The 20846-nt window shown below is 45.9% G+C and overlaps 1 protein-coding gene across 1 annotated transcript; it reads left to right on the top strand.

Moving 5' to 3' along the window:
* The first annotated feature begins 216 nt into the window (after positions 1–216).
* asph (aspartate beta-hydroxylase) lies at positions 217–18944 on the top strand. Its single transcript, XM_084707649.1, has 15 exons — positions 217–376; positions 1693–1848; positions 2812–2856; positions 3450–3518; positions 6529–6579; positions 7496–7537; positions 8178–8670; positions 8890–8915; positions 10254–10331; positions 11473–11544; positions 11717–11802; positions 11980–12820; positions 12987–13037; positions 13408–13446; positions 15929–18944. The coding sequence occupies exons 1-15, from the start codon at positions 316–318 to the stop codon at positions 15934–15936; spliced, it is 2118 nt and encodes a 705-aa protein (XP_084563775.1). The 5' UTR covers positions 217–315; the 3' UTR covers positions 15937–18944.
* The last annotated feature ends 1902 nt before the right edge of the window (positions 18945–20846 follow it).

The raw sequence follows: 20846 nt of genomic DNA, 5'->3' as shown, positions 1-20846 counted from the left end.
TCCCTACCCGAGGCTTCTGAGTAATCGTTCCGTCTTGTTGGCATGGAAGCGGTGCCATCCTGGCCACCTGAGAGCCGGGGCAGCCGTGTCCTAACGCCAGGCGGCCGAGGTCGCGCAGCTCTATAAATAGTTCCTATTGGCCGGCCAGGTCTGGTGTCGGGTTCCGCCCTCCTACAGAGCATGCTGGGAACACAAAGAGGAGGCGGGGTCTACAGGGGGTGGGGGCGGAGGCACGGGACAGGGTTCCTCAGACTGAGTGATCACCCCTCTGGGACAAGTCGCTGTCTGGACCGATCGCCCGCTCGGTCAGCAAAGATGGGCGAGCCCGTCGTGGAACCCGTCGCCCCGACGACGGTCGTCGAGGAGATTCCAGAAGGTGACTCCTCGTCCCCCGGCTGTTTTGACGACTTTCACCGTTATCGGGGGAACAACGTTTCTAGGCAACGGACTCGACGGCTTCCTTGTTGGGTGTTGAAGGAGATGGTTATGGAGGTGGAGGTTTGGTGGTGTGTGTGTCTGATGTGGAGAAGGATGCTGCTCTGATGAAAAGGTCACTGAGTGAGGCCTGCAGTCTGGTGCTGCAGTTAAGCGCTGCTTTGAATTCAGGTTTGACAAAGACTTGAATAAGGTATTCATTTGAAGGTTACCGTGTGTGTGTTTGTTCGTCTGAAGGTAAAACTAGCGGTGAGGAGCATCAGTAATGACTGGAGGCAACGTGAGAGTTTGGCGAGAGATTGCTGCGGTATTTTTATAGCTGCGACGCTGACTTCAGCAGGTGCTAGGGGGGTGTGAGAGCATGTGTGTGTGCGTGTATAAGTGTAAAATGTAAGCTTGTGTGTCTGGAACTTAGTCAAGTGTGTGACGTGTATATTGTGTGTGTGTGTACAGTGTGTCTGTTTGTGTGTGTACAGTGTAGGTGTGTGTTTGTATGTAGTGTGCGTGTATGTGTGTGTACAGTATAGGTGTGTGTGTGTGGTTTGACCTAGTGGAGGGCAGTGGACTCAGGCACCTGTTCATTCTTCCCCTGTCATGACTCCCCACACGGGTATTTTTACCCACAATGCACTGTGCAGCGGTGTCAACAGCCCCGAGAATAACTCCTATGCTGCTCTTTTGTCTTCCGTCCTCTCTCTCTCCTCTTCTCTCTCTCTCTCCTCTTCTCTCTCTCTCTTCTTCTATCTCCTCTCTGTCTCTCTCTTCTCTATCTCTCTCTCCTCTCTGTCTCTCTTCTTCTCTCTTGTCTCTCTCTCCTTTTCTCTCTCTTCTCTCTCTCCTCTCCTCTCTCTCTCTCTCTAGCATGTGTTCACTCCTCAGGTGAATACAGTTTGTCATTTCGCCGACCCACGAACTATCACACAGGACATTCTCTCAGCCAAACCATTTCTATTGATAGCTTTTTAACCCATCTATGTGGTTAGTTCTATTGCACAGACGAGAAAGACCCTCCCCCAAGAAGCCTGGGGGTGTGGGGAAAGGTATTTCTCATGGTATCTCAGCATTTGACTGATGATCAAGAGCTCGCAGGATTAAATCCCCCCCGGCACATCGCATTGGATAAAAGCATCTGCTCAACGAACACACAACAGTACACGATGAAACCTGAACCATACCTTTTTTTTGTCCTCCTCCTTTCTCTCCTCCCTCTATCCCCACATCTCTCTTCCTCCCCCTTCCTCCCGTCCCGCCCTCCAGAGATGAAACAGCAGCTAGCCAGTAAGAACGGCAAGGCGGCAGAGACGGCTGGCGGCAGCTCTTTCTTCACCTGGTTCATGGTGCTGGCACTGTTGGGAGTCTGGACCTCCGTGGCGGTCGTCTACTTCGACCTGGTCGACTACCAGGGCGTCCTTGGTGAGTCACACACACACACACACTCACCTGTGACACTTATCTGTTATGCACACCTGACAGTCACACACACACACACATGTCACACACACTCACACCTGTAACACATATACCAGACACACACAGAAAAGTCACGCACGAAGCATGAACCATACACACACACACACCCGCCGCTAGAGTTCAAACTGTATCCACCACCATCCCAAGGTCGTTGGCGTATGAGGGGTTGAGCAACACTATTCGTGTCTGACCCCTCCTTCAGTTTGAATTTACTTCACTCTTTTGGGGGACTACCCTCGCTTCAAACTCTACCACACACCTACCTCACACACACCTGCCTCACATACACCTGCCTCACATACACCTGCCTCACATACAAGTCTTAAAACTTCTCACCTTTTTCTCTCTTTCTCTCTCTCAGACACACACCTCACTTCACTGTTTCTCTCTGTCACTCGATGTACACACTTTCCTCACACCTGTGCCCATCCACACCTTTATCTCACACACACACTCACACCTCTCTGAAACGCGTCACGTCGAACAGACTGTCGACAACACTAAACCGTCAACCCTTAAAGCCACAGTACACTATACAGTAGAGTTTACCATGCTTAGCCCCAGTCAAGCCTGCCCAGTCCCCCAGTGCATTGTAAACTCCAGATTCTCCTGGAGTCTTCTCCCCTAGGCTAGCTAGCGACGTACGACCACATTGGTTCTCAGTGATGAACTGATGCAAAACTCACAGAATTCCCTCATCAGCAACTTGACTGTCAATCATCAATTATCAACGTCTGCCACCTTTTGTGCATGTGTGAAGGAGTGTTTACTAATAATTTGAGTCTCCTTGATAAATTCATTTTGATGTAATTGCTGTAATCTATGATAATATGTAATTTGTGTCAATTTTACAAATCTGTAAACGTATCTTTATTTCTGTTTGTCCGATGTTAATCTTGCATGCAGCCAAAGCTAAGGACTTGCGTATTAACCTCTCAGAAGCTATACAAGGTATGATGTTTGTACAGGATCCCAAATCATTCCAAAACCTTTAGATGATCTTCATCGCTATCTTCCTCCTCCTCACCATCTCACCAGCACCTCCCGTTTGAATTTTAATAGTTGATAAAACACCCCATCTCCTCTGAATGTGGACTACTCACCAGCTAGCAACATCGTTTTAATAACACGATAGCATAACAAAGTATGGACCAGAAATGTATGTTAGTCTTTTATTAATTAGATGTGAATATTTGTTATTATTATTCATATTATTATATATCCTTGTCATCATCTTTTTGTTGTTGTTGGTGTTAACACAGTAATAGGCTGTAACCATCCACTGTTCATTGATATGATTAGAAACAGATTGAGATTTAGTGATACTCTTTTGAAGTCCAACACTTGAACTATTAGTTTAAAAAGACAGAACCAACCAATGTAACCTGCAGAAGTAGACAGAAATAGATTAATCCCTTAAAATAGCGGAAAGCAAGCCAACCCACCCATCTCCCACACATCCTCAGATCTCCTCACAGTGACATATAGCTAAATGGTAATGCTAAGCATGCTAGCTAAACTAAAGTGTATCTACGGTCTACTAGGTAAACTTGTTTCCTACGATACGGACGGAGATGGTGACTTCGATGTGGAGGACGCTAAAGTTCTGCTAGGCAAGTTAATTTCTCTAAGACAGACTCATTATTATCACTGTTATCATTGACAGACTACGCTATAGATATATGTGTGTGTGTGTTACATAATTGTGATTTGGGTTTCCTTTTGCATGACTGACTCAATAGATTCAATCTCTTCAATGAGAGACAGGGTTTCATTGGTCAATTCCACCAAAACAAAAACAAACAAAAAACAATGAGGAGAATGATTCCACTGTGTGTTGCATGTGCATGGGGTGATCTCAGGTTCCATTCTCACCTCAGCATTCCGAGCCAACTCTTCTACTTAAGTCTCCTGGCCAGATCATAAAGCACTCTTAACCCTTTGCGGTAGACACACACGAGATAGTTCGATACTTTGCACGTATCCCTCCTAGACACAGAGCCCTCTAAACTGGATCCGTATAGTCATACACCAAACCACTATCCGGGCCACCATGTAGGCTAGCATCCTGTTTTATACCATGTCACGATGATTAAGCAGCAACTAGGACTTCAATGTTGCGTCTCTCGCAACCACCAATCTTGTATCTTCTCTAGTTGTGAAGTTGCTGCATTCGTAACACTGGAGTGCGTTGCCAACTTGCATTTGAAGGGGCTATCCCCATCTGGCACTGCCATAAGGTTGGCCTGTCAACTATTCTTTTCTCCTTCTCCGAGCATGTCTCTAAGGCAGCCATCTTGGAGATAGCTGTGGCGAGCTCCCACTGCATGCTCCTTCCTACTGTGTGTTCAGCTGTACTCTATGCTAAGCTAAGCTATATCCTGTGCTATGCTAAGCTATACTCTACAGTATGCTAAGCTACATTACGCTATGTCATACTCTACAATGCTATGCTATGCTAAGCTACACTCTGCAGTATGCTAAGCTACACTACGCTATGCCATACTCAAAAATGCTATGCTAAGCTATACTCTACAGTATGCTAAGCTATGCTTTACTCTCTCTCTTTAGTCTTAACTCTGCTTAATGCTAACTTTGAAATACATAGAGCTTTAGAGTAGTTTCCCTAGCTGCTTAACCGCTCTTAAACTTTCCACTCTCCTCTTCTCTCTCCTTTTTTTCCTTCTGGACTGCCCCACTCTCTCTCTCCTCCTCTCCTTCCTCACCGTTTCTGTCTTTGTCTCTCTCTCCCTCCCTTTTCCCTGTGTCTGCGTAGGCCTGACCACTCATGGAGGTCAGTGGGAGGAGTCTCTGGAGGATGGGTTAGCCGAGGGTTCTGATTGGTTTAACGGCTTCTTCACCTTCCTGTATGGCCTCTTGAGTCCGTTTGATCCAATAGAGGATGATGAGGGTACAGCGGAAGATCAGGAGGAAGGTGCAGGCTCTTCCAAGGTTCACAGAGACCAGGGACAAAAAGTAGTGATTGTAGGCCTGCACAACCAGTAATCAATCCGGAAGCCATAAAGCCTCTTTTGCCAAGCACAGTAAGACCTGGGTGACCATCCATAGACCGCTCTGTCTGAGGGTACGCAAACGTCCTCATAAGGAGATCCCCGACATTCCCGCGGTTGAACATTTTGGAAGAGAAGAAAGACGAGGAATCCTCAAGAGTCTTTGAGAAGATTTTTTGTTGTTGTTGGGTTTTTTTGCGCCGGTGGGATTGAACAGTTTTGTATCTATACTATCAGGAATACCAGAGCAGCTTTTTCCAACATCTCTTTTGTGATTTGTGCTCTTGGCCCGCACTATAAGTGTCGCTTATACTCAGAAAATAACTACCGATTTATGCAGTCGATCAATTGCACTGAGACTATGGCCAATAAGAAGCATGCCCAATAATTCTTACTATGAAACCTTTTCAACCCCTTATATCAGGAAAACTATTGGTTGTTGTTTCCCTTTTTCCCGTGATCGTTTAAGCGTCTTTGATATATTTGATTCTTCATCCTCTTGGGGTTGATTCATTCCATCTTAGGAGTCTTCTTGTTGCTAGTTCCGTGTTTCAAGATGTTTTTGAATGTTTTGTCTCTGTCGATATGAATCATTGAATTAATTAAGGTCAGTGAACGTTCGTTAAAAAGTGTTCGTCTCTCTCCATTTGCATACTACTCATTAATTTAATAAAAAACAATTATTATTTTGTTGGAATATTTGTAATATGAGGATTTCACGGACAGTTTAATATCTGTGACTTCTTCTGCCCCTATCACGGTGAGTTTAGGAGTGTAGGATAAGAGAGTTTGTCCAAAATCCTCAATTTCTTCGGTTTGTTGGGAAAGGAACTGTAGAAATGTCTTAGCTTGACAGTTGGAAACAGACAGTTGGAAACCGGCGGAACCTCAACTCTGAGGTAAACGTCGGTTTTCGCTTTCTTGTAACCCAAGTGTTCGGATACCATATCACCGGGGTGTTGAATTTATACCCTGAGCTTCTCTCTCTAAAGGGAGAAGACCGGAAACTTCTTGTAACGAGACAAACCTAAACTCTCTCCTTGCCAATCAGAATCCGCCATTGTTAACTACTCACAAACATGTCCGTAAACACAAACGTGTTAGTAGGCTACTGAGCCGACGTTAAGCGGCAAAGAATGTGGGAGTACTGAGAAACTAGTTTTTCCTGCTCACTGGTGAATATCTTTCTGATTTCATATTCACAATTGATGAGGTGGAGATTGCATCAATGCTTGTACCGCAAAACGGTTATATTACACAGCTAAAGGTTGACATACTTGGTGAATCTGGTGGGCTACATTTATCCAACGAGATTCAGCTATAATCCCTTGCAGGAAGGAATTGTGTGGTTGATTTCAAGTCTTCTGCATGTAGCATGGGCATGTTTTGAAGGAATCTGTTGTGCGTTTTGATTCGTATTACACATCGACCTGTGTCCCTTGAAGATGTCCCGACTACCTATCAAGGCCCTGTTTATGTTATAGACCTCATAAAAATGTGGTTTAGTGCTATAATGATATCTGTTTATTTTCCTCTCTTGTCGTATTACATCAAACATCTGACTCCAAACTTTAGTGTGGCCATCTGTTTTCTCTTTCTCCACTCAAACCAGAACGTTCTTTAACCGGATTGAGGAAAGCAGAGAGGCTTGCTAAACCCAGAGGTACACTGGTGTCAGAAACAAAAAGATTTAGATTGAGAGATTTGTTCGTTTTGTCTGCTAGTTGTCCATTTTTTTTTCTCTCAGCATGTGGTCTTGCCTGTGTGAAGGGCATGGCCAGATGTCATAGCCTAATCTGGATTTTGCAACAAAACCGTTTATTTTTTTAATAAATCCAATTTTTTATTTGTGAATTTAGAACATAAACAGCAACTTCAAGATCAATGATCAAATATTTACGAAACACGGCAAACGTCAACGCTGCAGATTGCATGTGAAGCCGGATTTTTCAAAGCCATCCAAGTGGAAATATTTGGCTTGGTTGATTTTGACTTGCCTGTTGCTTCCAACTCCTTGGTCCGCAGATTTGATGTCCAATCTGTTTGACCATGAAACAAGGACGCTGAAGAAACCTGAGCATCATGGGTAGCTAGCGGTTACACCGGAAATGAACCGAAGCTTACTTTAGTGGTGCAATATTGCAGTCTTGACGCCAGGGTCACACTTGCGTATTTTTCCGGACCTGTGCAGAGGGTGGGCGTTGCCGGACACGCTTGTTTGTACGGAAGACTTTTTCAAAACATGTTTGTAGCAAACGGACCCAAAAGTTGAGCTTTTGTACAGTTAAACAAACTCATACAGATTGCATTGAAACGCTGCGCACAGTCCGATGAAAATACGCAACAGTGAGAACCAGGCCGGAAGCTTAGCTGAGCAGTCTGTCTGACTTGACGTCGATGTTCTCAGATGAAATACTCAGGCGGTTCGAAAACTGACCCTGGTCGAGGGACAGACTGTAGACGGCTTGAGGAACTGCTTAGCTTTCGCTCGGCTATACGCTAGTTGTTCGTTTTTGGAGGACGTAGCCGCTGTCGCCATTGTAACTGTTCTGTCTTTTTTTATTTATTTGAAACATCAGATGAGAAGCCTGGTGATGTTGTCAGGAAGCAAGGAAAGAAAGGTATATTGTAGCATGAGGAATGTGTCAGGGTTTGGTGTGGAGTGCTGTATATCCTTAATAGGCCTCATGCAGCCTAATCTGGAAATTGATTAACTGCAGAGTGTACTCTGAGTTAAGCCTACTTTGATGAAATTTACCTTTTGATAACACAGTAATGCATTGGTTTTCTTGCATGCTGTAATTTCAATAAATGTGAGGTTTATATGATCAGTATTTTCTCCTTAAAAACAAAGTCTACAAATAAACAGAATTGCTGCAATGTGGAATGGCACTAATTGCCAGGTCACTGTTCCAGCCTAGTATTTTTTACAGCTGGAATGATAACACTTGGCACTCCTTTAACTGCCCTAGTATGGGTTAGTATGCCAGCGTGACAAACCAGAGATCCAAGGTGCTTTAATCCTACTAATGGATACTTCTGGTTCTGAATTGTGTCTGGATTGTGGACGTCCCCACACTCAGCCTGATCCCAGCTGCATGGCCTTCAGTCCCCAATCCCACCCCTCCCCTACGGCTTGCCTGGCATGACCGGTACCCTGTAACAAAACTACAACCATCTAAACGGTGTCTCCACCCAACTCCCCCCCCCCCCCCCCCCGCCCTGAATCCCACCACCACCACCCCCCTCCCCTGACCTCAGAGAACCTCCTGACCAAAGATGTAGGCTGGAAACTGCGTGAAGCTCTGAAGCAGCAGCTGGCGCTCATCCACGAGCGCGTGGAGGCCAAGAAGATCGCCAAGCTTGCGCTGGCGGAGGTGAGGAACATCCTGGAGAAGGAGGACGAGGAGAAGGCTCTGGGGTTGAGGAGGGAAGAGGCGGCGGCCAGGGCGAAGGAGAAGGTGGTGGCCAGGCTGAAAGAGGAGGAGGAGAAGATAGAGAAAGAGGAGATGGAGAAGGCTATGGAGAGATTGAAGAGGGAGAAGGAGGGGGTGGTGAAGGAAGAGGAGGAGGAGAAGAAGGCAGGGGGTGAGGAGAAGGAGAAAGAGGGTAAGAAAGCGAAAAAGGGAGAGGAGAAGAAGGGAGGGAAAGATGGAGAGGGGGATGGGAAGAAAGACGACAAAGCAAAAAGTAAAGAACTTATCAAAGCGGCGAAAAAATCCAAGGGTGACAAGTCTGACAAGGGAGGCAAGAAGTGACATCACAACCAACCATGTTGATGATGTCATAGAAGGACTCCCCCCCCCCCCCCTCACCCATTTGGCAACCCAAGGAACGCATGAAGACGGAAGCGTCAGTGAGTTAAGCTGCTGTTGTCGTCCTCGAGAGACAAACTGGAGCCATTTTGGTTCCGTTTGAAGCAGCACCCACGCACAAGTTAACCTTTGACCCGATCTGACGTTTCCTCCTCTAGTGTGTACCTTGAGGTGACCGAGGAAGGTAAAAATTGTCAGACCCCCTCCCCCCGCCCCCCCCCCCCCCCCCCCCCCCCTAGCCTGGGGTCTCCTGGGAGCCCCTGCCTCCCGGGGAAGGAAGCACCCCTTCAGCAGTGGGGATCAGCTCAGAGCGTAGAGAAAGCTTAGCGTTGTGTTGTTGTCACTTCCTGTTTGACAAAAGTAATCTGACCTCCAAACAAACAAGGGCTGGGGCGGGGGATCTCACAACCAGGTGCTGTAATCTTAAAACTACAGGTGTGCTTTACGTTTTGTTGTTCCCCTTGGGCTGAGTTTGAGAATAGATTTTGATTTAGAGTAGAGAGGACTTTGGCTTTTAGTTTTTCGACCAGACCTGATGACTGCACAGATGTTTACTTACAGTGACGAAAACAAACTCAGCAAGCAGAAGTGATCAGACCTCTTTCTGTCTTCTCCTGTGTTCTTGTGTTCTTTGTTAATAAAGTTGCTGGATCCTTAAAGGGTTTCCTGTTTTCAAGTGCATGCAGATGCCCCTGTGCTACCCAGTTGACCAATCAGATGCCTTTGTGCTCCCAGTTGACCAATCAGATGCTCCTGTGCCACCCAGTTGACCAATCAGATGCCTCTGTTCTCCCCAATGGGCCAATCAGATGCCATCCAGATGAGTTTTGGATTTATCAGGCATCGTCAAAGCAGACAAACTTGTAGAAATGAACCTTGAGAAATCAAAGGTGAATCAACGGTGTCGAGTTTGCGCGTGTGACTGAGAGTTTGAACTTTAATCAATGGATCTTTTTTTTTTATAGATTACCACAGATAACTATAGATGTATAGATCACCATTATAGTTTACCTCCATGACAGGGAGGAGAAACACAGACAATGTGTTGTGTTTTTGACTCCCGAGGCACCGCCCCCCTCTCTCTCTAGTTTCCTTGCTACAGATTCCCTCCTGTTTAACTTCACTTCCCTCTTTGCTTACCGACACTCCTTGCCACGCCACACCTCTAAACCAAACACACACAAGGTTTCGGAGTCAGCAAAAGTAAACCCAAGTCTATTGCTGCTTGAAATGTTGTTCTCACTTGTGTATTCCTATGAATGAAATTGTAACACCAGTGCCATGTCATCAAAATAAACGTCATGTTTATTTAGAAGAATACACGGCACAGAATACTATCTGTTGAGCTACACACAGTCCGAGACACGTGTGTGCAATCGATTATACAATAACGATCAACAATACTGAACATGGTCACCGTGCCAACAACAGTAGGAGTCGTAGCCTTGCACCAAGGCGTGTTCTCCTAAATGTGTGTTGCCGTGCCGACCTCAACCGTGTTCGTCACATGTAAACCCTTCAGGACTGAAAGAGAAGGCCACAGTCGTCATCACCAAGGACCCCAACCCCGTGGAAGTCCCTGCTGTGCCTGTCGAAGAAGGTAACGCACACACACACACACACACACACACACAAGCACATCTTGCACACGCATGCACACACACAGTGCCAGAGAAAGAGCCTGCCATGTTTGTTTAGGGAACACAAATCTCTTAGTTACTGCAAAAATACACACTGCTCACAACCTCACACACACACACATGAAATGTGCACAAATCCTCTCTCTCAGGCACAAACACACACACTTAGTGAATAGGCTGCCGACACCACATGTTTGTAAGATCCCTGGAGTGCGACTTAACCCAAACACACCCACATTACATACGTTGCGTTACAAACATGAACAGGATTAATAATATAGATTATTATATTGATCGAGATTATTATTACACCAGAATCCTGCTGATTCGGTTTTTTGTATGAAGAGAATCATTCAGCTCATTCTTGCACAGCCTCCGAAGACAGAGTTGTTATCGAATGCTGCCAGACTAATGCTCTTTAAGCTTCATCACTCTTAACAGACTCCTCAAGGAATCTCTGGCCCCTTTAGAGAGACAGAGAGTGAGACAGTGAGAGAGTGAGTCAAGGACAATGAGAGACGGAGTGTGAGTGAGTAACAGAGTGTGAGAGAGAGTGTGGATAAAACACCAGATCAGACTCAATGTGTGACTGTGCCTGTGTGCACACGTGTGTGCCTGCACCGGAGAGCCATGTTGCTCCAGCTATCTGTGTCAGAGGTTAAACATTAACCTCAGGGTTCATGCAGTCTACGTTGTATGTAGGACCCCTTACCAGGCCACCTGTTCTGTTTCCCCTGTGAGGCCTGTTAGTGAGGAGGAGCAGGTCTTCCTACATGCCTGGGCTGTTGTGTAAACCTACACATGCTCCTCCCCCACACACCTTCACCTCCACTCCTCCCCCCAACCCAGTTCCCCCCCAAAAGCCCTACAGTACCAGTCTCTGTCTCCCAGCACACACACACACTGCACTGCTGTATTTCTGTGTAATGACGTAATAATTCATGTGATTGTGTGGGAGAAAGTATGTTTCCTTGTGTTCACACAGTCCCTTCTCTCCCTTCTCTCCCCTCCTGCCTCCTTGTATTCTCAACCCCCCTCCTTACCCCATATCCTCTCCCCTCACCCTTGTGTTCTCACCCCCTCCCCCCTCCCTCCCCACAGCTGCTCCTGAGCCTGTTGTTGAGGAAGTGATTGAGGCGACCGAGGCAGAGGAGGCAGCCCAGCCCCCACCAGGTGTGTGTGTGAGAGAGAGATCTGGTGCATGATAAAACGATGAGTAGATTCTTCTCCCTCATGCCGAGGTGAATTGGCAAACACCTTAGGTTCAATGGCGGGTGGAAATAAGAAAACTTAACTACAACGATATCAACAATCTGACTAACCACCCCTCTGTGTGTCCCTACAGAGCCTGAACCAGAGCCTGAACCCAAGCCTGAGCCTGAGGTTGAGGTTGAAGTGGTGGCCGAGGAGGAGGAGGAAGAGGCTCCTGAGGTCAGTACTCCTCTTCATCACACTGTGTGATTCACGCTCCCCAGCTCTTGATAGGAACATCACTCTCCTGTAGATGAGAAAGGACTAAATGGCCGACTGGCGTGGCGTTTGGGTGAGCTGTCATATGGGACCAGAGGACTGTCCTCACGTGGAATGTTGTTGTGGGGCCGTTCGCAGGTGATCGAGGAGGACCCTGAGATCCTGGAGGAGGAGCCTGAGGTCCTGGAGGAGGAGCCTGAGGTGCTGGAGGAGGAGCCAGAGATCCTGGAGGAGGAGCCTGAGCCCGAAGAGGAGGAAGCAGCTCCAGTGGAGGAGGAAGTGGTTGAGGAGGCTGCAGAAGAAGAGGCCGTAGAAGAAGAAGCTGCCCCTATCGAAGAGGAGACTGTTGAGGAAGCTGCACCTGTCGAGGAGGAAGTGATCGAAGAAGAGCCTGCCCCCATTGAGGAAGAGGCAGTAGAAGAAGAGGCAGCTCCAGTGGAGGAGGAAGTAATTGAGGAGGCTGCTCCCGTTGAGGAAGAGGCAGTAGAAGAAGAGGCAGCTCCAGTGGAGGAAGAAGTAATTGAGGAGGCTGCTCCCCTTGAGGAAGAGGCAGTAGAAGAAGAGGCAGCTCCAGTGGAGGAGGACGTTGTTGAGGAGGCTGCACCTGTAGAAGAAGAGGCAGCTCCAGTGGAGGAAGAAGTGGTCGAGGAGGAAGCAGCTGTAGAAGAAGAGGCAGCTCCAGTGGAGGAAGAAGTGGTCGAGGAGGCAGCAGCTGTAGAAGAAGAGGCAGTAGAAGAGGCCGTAGAAGAGGCAGTAGAGGAAGAGGCAGCTCCAGTGGAGGAGGAAGTTGTTGAGGAGGCAGCAGCTGTAGAAGAAGAGGCAGCTCCAGTGGTGGAGGAAGTAGTTGAGGAGGCAGCAGCTGTAGAAGAAGAAGCCATAGAAGAAGAGGCCGTAGAAGCAGAGGCAGCTCCAGTGGAGGAGGAAGTGGTTGAGGAAGCCACACCAGAGGTTGAAGAAGAGGTAGTAGCAGAAGAAGAGGGTAAGGATCTCATAACTGTGGAGAAACTCATACTAATGCTAATATTAATGCTAACATTAACGCTAACTCTGATGCTGATTTTAATGCCATTGTCAATGCAAATACCTTTGTGCTAGCTGATGTTTTTAGCGAGACTGCTAACGTTACTGTTTGGGTTTCATTACAGAGGAGACACAGGAAGTAGCGGAAGAGGCAGAGGAGTCACAACAGGAAGCAGGTATGCAGATTGTCGCATGGCTTTATCGATAAATATAGGGTTGATTACGGATTATTAATTAAAATAAAAAATTATAAAAAATAAATATTACTCGACGTATAAATCACCAGTTTTACATACATTTAACTGTCTGCCTGCCTGCCTGCCTGCCTGCCTGCCTGCCTGTCGGTCTGCCTGCCTGCCTGCCTGCCTGCCTGCCTGCCTGCCTGCCTGTCTGCCTGTCGGTCTGCCTGTCGGTCTGCCTGTCTGCCTGTCTGTCTGCCTGTCTGTCTGCCTGTCTGTCTGCCTGCCTGTCTGTCTGCCTGTCTGTCTGCCTGTCTGCCTGTCTGTCTGCCTGTCGGTCTCTAACTGTCTGTTTGTTATTTCCCAGAAGAGGCAGTAGCAGATGAGCCAGTGGAGGAGCAGACAGGTGGGTCACCGATCGACCAATCACACCTGCCATATGAACACTGATCGACCAATCACACCTGCCATATGAACACTGATCGACCAATCACACCTGCCATATGAACACCGATCAACCAATCACACCTGCCATATGAACACCGATCAACCAATCACACCTGCCATATGAACACCGATCAACCAATCACACCTGCCATATGAACACTGATCGACCAATCACACCTGCCATATGAACACCGATCAACCAATCACACCTGCTATATGAACACCGATCAACCAATCACACCTGCCATATGAACACCGATCAACCAATCACACCTGCCATATGAACACCGATCGACCAATCACACCTGCCATATGAACACCGATCGACCAATCACACCTGCCATATGAACACTGATCGACCAATCACATCTCCTCCTACCTCTCCTCCCTAAACATAGTTCTCCAACTCCAAACATCTGAAAAAATATAGCTCTTAACACCCTAAAATCCCCTAAACGACACTGTAAAGAGACTCAAATCCATAGCAAAATACTTTTAAATCAGACAACAGGCAAAACCAACTGGCAAAGTAGCTCCCTTAATCTCTTTCAAAACGTGGTCCAGCAGAGTTTAGTGAACAGTTAGTCAGCGGTGTCCAATCTAAGACAACGTGTCTCTGGGAGTTTCTCTCACCTCTGAGGTGCGTGGTCATGATAAGATGTACTGCATGTGTGGTATACACACGCCACAGGTGTGACACGCTCCTAGCGTGTGCGCTACAGTAGGATGACGTGTGCTTAGCGTGTGCGCTAAAGCAGGATGACGTGTGCTTTACTGTAACACATGTGCTTGTCTCTGTCAACTCCACAAAGTAGTCTATGAGCATTTCAAATGGACCCCCATTATTATTATGACAGTGTGCCTCTGGGTATCACATTATATAACTATAAACATACCCTCCTCACTGTCTTTGAGACTGTCTTTGAAAGCTTCGAGCCATATTAATAATAAATATGTATATAGTGCTCACACAATCACTGTTTAGTGTAAATAATGGCGGAAGAATCCTTCAGGGGTTAGTTGGGTTTAGAGAAGGAATCTTCCTCTTGGTGCGCGTAATGGAGGCTGCTGTGTGCGGCTCATAGCACAGTGCGCCCCCTTGTGGAGACCTGATAAAATGCAGCTTTCAAAATGGCTGTGGGTGCAGCCCATCATGTATCCTAACCCTCATGTACATGGTTGTTCACAATATGTGCTTCATGTTTTGGCCACCCGCAATGTTTTTGGGGCTATCTTGTTGTTATTATCAGTGATCTATGCACTTTGTAAATCTCTCTCTTCAAAGTCGCTTTGGATAAAAGCGTCTGCTCAATGAATAAATGTCAATGACTTTTCCTCAGCATTACCCATGCTGTATGTTTAGCTTTATTGACACTCTGACTGGTCTCTACTGCTGCCTTCAAAAATATAAAGCTGCTGTGTTTCTTCAACAATACTGTACCTATTTTGTTACTATGCAAGGAAGTATATGCTTCTGTAATTACGCAACTTTTCGCCATCAACACCTTTAGAAAATAAAAGGTAATTAACAACGTCGATGTAGGCTAGCTAACATTGGGTCATTGCTTCATGTCATCGAGCCACTCCGTCAGACGGGATGGATGAGGGACTGTACGGTACTGTCGTCACGACTTGATAGAACATCCATGGTGTGTATCCACCTCCGTTTTTTGAGGATTTGTGCTTCATCCATGGAGAAACACCGGCTTTTACTAGCCTGACGTTGTCATACTCATAATTCTGGTCAGAATATGAGTCTGAAAACTCTCCGTTGGGCTGTGACTATGGGGCGTGTTTCAACCGAACTCGTAAAACAAATGCCTCTACGCTCAATTGTATAGACCTACAACCAATCAGAGAAACGTAATATGTTGTTTGTTGAAAACAAATTAAACCCAAGGGCTCTTTCGTGACGATGTTGATTACGTTACTGTTGATCATCTGTTCATCATCATTAAAAGCCCGCCTCGGCAATTTCATTGGTCCGCCCAGATCCTGGTTTTATGTATTTGTTCCGATACGAGACCCTCCAGACCCAACTTCCTGACCAAATTCTTTTGTGGGCGGGGAGAAGTTGGGCTGGCAGCCAGACTAGGCTTTTACAGCAAACAAGATAGCACACTACAAGGTGTCAAACGTACACAAGCTTCAAACCGGAAAATGATAACCGGCTTCCGGTTAAAACCCGCTATGAATCATGGGTAAATTCCAACCAGGAAAAAGGTGGATACATCTCATTCACTATGTTTGAAATGGGTCTTCAACAATGTCTCTGTTTAAAATTGCAAGATGTTTTTGCAGCTTTAGCCCTGTTTTGGGAGGCGGTTAATAACAACAACATCAAAAAGATTGGAATAACCATTTTCTGTTGACTGTTTTATTTGCTAACCAATGATTGTTTTATTTGCTAACCAATGATTGTCTGTTTTTGGTTTCCACAGAAACGTAAAGTCTGTGTTCCGGTCGAGGAACAAGAACCAGCCCACATCGCACCCCACTGAGCGTGTGCAGAACACGCCCCACCCCACCCCACCACCAGAAAACGACAAGAGTCATCGTGACTTTTGGCGATTTCTCAATTTTTTCCAGACTCACACACTAAAAAAATAACTTTACATTTCTGTCAGCATAAAAAATCATTTTTTGGGCTGGTTTGTTGGACACATTTTTCCCCCTCATATTCTTTCATTTTTTATTTTTAGTTTAATACTTAGATTTCCTTTCCTTTTGGTAAAAAGAAAACCCACAGCAACAACAATTCCCATTATTCCTTTTCATGACAAATCCAGGTTTTTTTTCTCTTCTTCTTGAGGATGTAGGAGGACGGCGTTTTGCCAACTAGAATGTAGATTGTTGTTTTCCATTCCTGTGTAAAACTAGCAGAGGTACATGTTGCTTTGCTAGGCCACCGTCTTCACGCGTCCACAAAGGGCCTCATCAGCGTGTATGTCACCCCAATGATGACCGCTGCTCAGAGCCCAAAATGGCCGCCTGTTGTCGTTTAGATGTGAAGCTACTATGCAAAGCTGCACTGACCTTTCAGCGGCTGTGTAATTCTAGGTTTTGTGTTACCAGTATGTATTGAGTCGACACCTCACCGTGTTGCATGTCCGGAGCGCGAGGCAGACCAAACTGCCTGATGGCTGTGTCTGTTTGTTTGTGTGTGTGTGAATGCGTTTTTGGGATGATGCTTGCGGATGCGCGTGGGCTCGTGCATGCTTGCATGCCTGTGTGTGTGTGTGTGGACATGTCTGTGCAACACAATCCCTGTTTGAGCCGTAGTTGACCTCGTGCTGTTGTTAAGACTCTTCCTCATTTTGTAGATTTTCTTTGTTCCAACTCATAGTACCTCTTTTTCTCCGACAGTAGCTGACCATATCTCTGTCTCTCTCTCCGCATCCCTCCTATCCTACCCCAACCTTTTCTCTGACCCGGCCTCTCTCTCTCTGTGTGACCCTACCTCTGTCTATATATATACCTCTCTCTAACCCTGCCTCTCTCTCCCTCTCTCTAACCCTGCCTCTCTCTAACCATACCTTTGTAGGGTTATGTTGTTTTTATTTTTTGGGATGAACGGGGAACACATCTAATTTCATTCCCATTAAATCGAGTTGAGCTCAAGCCAAGCTTGTAGCCCATTCAGATGTTATATTGTTTGTTTTTATTTTATTTTTTTCGTTGTAGTTTTTTTTTTCTGCCTTTTTGACTGTGTTAGGGTCAAGAGAGAAATCTCGGACTGATGTCGGTTTGTAGGCCTAACCTTTGGGACCTTGTCAGATACTGTACCAGCTTTTTTACCTGAGGACCAAAAAGTCGGTTACTGTTACTTTATCTTTAATTGGTTCTGTTTGACGCGGATCTGGGCTCTTAGAGGTCTAGGTTTGACCAAGCCGAACGTGACTTCAACTAATCTGTCCTCAGATAACTCAGCCATTTCTGACTGCATTGTTCTTGTGTGTGTGTGTGTTTGTGTTTTATATGTTCCTCTGCATTATATGCTACCCTGGTTACATACACACACACACACACACACACACACACATACACACCTGGTCCACTGGGAAACAGAGGAGAATTATTTTCAATTGTAAGAATGAAATAACTGAAGGGCTGTGTCTGGCGCCGCTTGTGAACCTTGGTTTCTACGTCTTGTAGAAATGTACAGCTCCACTTCCACATCCTCTAAACCCAGCAGGAAGAGGCCCTCCCCCTAAACCCAGCAGGAAGAGGCCCTCCCCCTAAACCCAGCAGGAAGTGCCCCCTCCCCCTACAGGAACACAGGCTCACAACGTCCTGTCGGGCACGGCCAGATCCATGTTGTCCTTCTGCATGTGTCAAGTGCAGCCTGCCCCCCTCCCCCTGCCCGCCCTCATTCCAGCAAGGCCCCCTGCCCCCCTCCCCTTGCCCCCCCTCATTCCAGCAAGGCCTCCCCCCCTCCCCCCATATCACCAATCAAGCATCTCACCTGAGGGCTATTAGGTGATCTAGATGGTAACGAGAGTTCAAAAATGCTCACTAACTCCACATCCCTCTAGTGTTTTTAATATTGATGTTGTTTTTCTGTTGTTTGTTTCCTCACACTACAAGGAGGATTCTAGATCGTACTCTGGACAATACCACAAGATGTTGGGTGGGGGGGGGGGGAGAAAGGAATTGGATATATCTTTGAAGGAAACTCAGTCGTCCTGTTTTTTTGTCTTGTGTTCAAGTTCCTAGGTGACGTCTTCTGTGGATCCAGAGATGGTTTTTTCATGTAACTTTTTTCATTGTAGCAATTTCTGTGCATTGTGGTTTTAAGGGGCCTGACTAATGATGTGATAGAATTTAGGAAGTGCTGCCACACGGATATTGTCTGGGGAATCTAGCTAAAACCAACAACAGTTGTTTCAAAAACACGGAACATTTAGGCAGTCGCAATCTAGCAGTTAGGATTTCATTTGTATTTTTTTTTTTTATAGAGTGGGTCTTTTCTGCTCACTTTTGAAGTCTGTGAATTTTTAACGTGGTGTTAATTTTACATATAACAAACTTTACAAGATAGGTCTGTTCTAGATTTTTAAGAGAAGACACTTTTTAGGAGAAATGTTTTTAATTAATTGTCTGAAATTTTAAAGAAGTGTTGACTTTTTCAAAGCCATACAAGACAGTTGTGGGTCTTGCCTGTTGAAGATGGACTTCACTCCAAGTGAGAACATTATCACACAACCAGCAATACACACACATTTAAAAACAAAAACATAACACCAATTTCAAATGTTTTGTTTTTTATTGCAGGCCACATATAAACAGGTTTACAACAAAATAAACCGTGTTGTTAGAGGTTTACATACTATCCTACTGTATAGACTACCAATGCCAGGTTTAAATTATTGTGAAATAATAAACTCTGAAGTTTGGGAAAATGACGCTGTTTGTAAATGTTCTGTTTGCGGGCTGCAATAAAGGTTTGGGACAACACCTGTAATCTCTGCTCTCTTCATTGAACACATTCATGAATACTGGCGCATCAAAACTCATTATTATTACAAATAAAACATCAGTGACGTGTTGAGGAGCTCGAGGTAACTATTCAAAAGCTTAATTATAAAAAATATTAAAGACAGCCCAACATCCTATTTTTTTGTAACTCATTCATACGGTTTGTGTGCGACACATCCAGGGTGTTGTGTATCCATCTTGCCGCCAGGGGGCAGCCTAGTCTAAGACCAGACTATCTCAGTGTAGATCTTCTGCTCGGTCAGTTTCTACTGCCTACGTAGACAATACGGTGCACGTGGACTTTGAGATCTATGAAAAATTGAAATGTAATTTTTAAAATAAAACTATAGCGACCCTCAGCCATATGTCTAATAGTAATTTTTACCTTTCAATCCATTGCTCAAATTGATAAGAATTTCAATGTTCATTTGATAACATTCTTCTTAGTTTTTGGTTTAATGTGATTTTTTCCGTTACTTTATACGGCAGATAAAAGTTGTCATAAATATGTGGTAACGGTGCTAAGACTGGTCAGAAACACCGCTGGACTAATTAACACAGGTAGGCCTCATTTCGTACGACTTTTGAAATTAGTGAAGCCTCTTCCGTCGTACGTGACCTAGCGACAAAACCCAACAATTAGTATCTCTGGGTGGTATACTTTGCAAACTCACTGTTCTAGGTTGACATTTTTGTGTGGGAGCCGAGCACGACCTCCTTTGCGGATAAATCGCAAAATGGCTGTCCACGGAGAAGGGTTGAGTGACAAAACTACAGCCACCGAAACGTGAAGTGGACCGTTTACATGGAGGAACAAAAAAGGTTTTTATGGTGAACACACACACATTCCCAAAAGAGAATCCAGACATTTAGATGGACTTTTAAAAGGGTAAGATATACAAGGTATAATTAACCTTTTGGCCTGTTCTCGCTTGACCACGTTCCATCTAAAAAAAATACAAGCTCTCTGTGACAAACCCAACTACGGCAAGCACAGAGGCACATACAGGCACAAGCAGCTGATAAAAGAATAACAGGTTTACCGACCTAGATTATATTTTGTAGGGTGTAAACATGAAGCAGGTACCTTTTTTGATTGGCGCTGAAAAACCACACTCATACATACAAGCATACTTATGTATGATAACAAGAGAGTTCATTGTGCGGAAATAAATCTCAGGTTGACCACTGAGTAGTAGAGTGCTTGTACTGGTCAGTGGCAAAGATGGCAAAAATACACACATCTTTAACTCAAGTGAAAGTACAGATAGTCGTGTTTTAAAAGACTCAAGTTAAAGTGAAGAAGTATGGGCACTGACATATAGCATACTTAAGTAAAAAGTAGCCATTACTCCTACCCATTTGTACTACCTATTTGTGCAAAACGTAACATTCACAATGCCTGGCAGCTGAGATGTGGTTTGCTTTAATGATTCGGCTTAAATACGGGGTTGTTCCTCGACTTGGACCACTGAAACACTCGTAACCACGGCGCTTCTGATCCTTGTACTTTCTGCATGCGCGTTGCTCAGTAAATGAAACAGGGTGTAGAGACAAGGGGAACAGTGAGTTCCGCAGGAGGAGGACAAAAGCCCCCTCCCAGGGCCAGACGGCTACACTGGGAGACACTGCTCTTTTGGTGGGAGGGGGACAAGAGCAACAGGTCTGGGAGGAGAGGGGAGGGGGGGGCAGGGAGAGGAGAACAGGGGGGGAGGGGTGGAGCGAGAGGGGGGGGAGGGGGGGCAGGGAGAGGAGAACAGGGGGGAGGGGTGGAGCGAGAGGGGAGGGGGGGGCAGGGAGAGGAGAACAGGGGGGAGGGGTGGAGCGGGAGGAGAGGGGAGTGGTGGAGCGGGAGGAGAGGGGCAGGGAGAGGAGAACAGG

The sequence above is a fragment of the Hypomesus nipponensis genome, chromosome 10 (genome assembly GCF_054491055.1).
Source record: "Hypomesus nipponensis isolate SF chromosome 10, ASM5449105v1, whole genome shotgun sequence".
Classification (NCBI taxonomy): Eukaryota; Metazoa; Chordata; class Actinopteri; order Osmeriformes; family Osmeridae; genus Hypomesus; species Hypomesus nipponensis.
Note: the sequence above shows the minus strand (reverse complement) of the source record. Positions and strands in the feature narration are given on the sequence as shown.

Excerpts from the sequence above, each read along its gene's own strand:
- asph (XM_084707649.1), top strand. The coding sequence starts at position 316 with ATGGGCGAGCCCGTCGTGGAACCCGTCGCCCCGACGACGGTCGTCGAG. Across the intron at positions 10,332-11,472 it reads TGCTGTGCCTGTCGAAGAAG|CTGCTCCTGAGCCTGTTGTT; the intron begins GTAACGCACACA and ends CCCTCCCCACAG. Across the intron at positions 12,821-12,986 it reads GGTAGTAGCAGAAGAAGAGG|AGGAGACACAGGAAGTAGCG; the intron begins GTAAGGATCTCA and ends GTTTCATTACAG.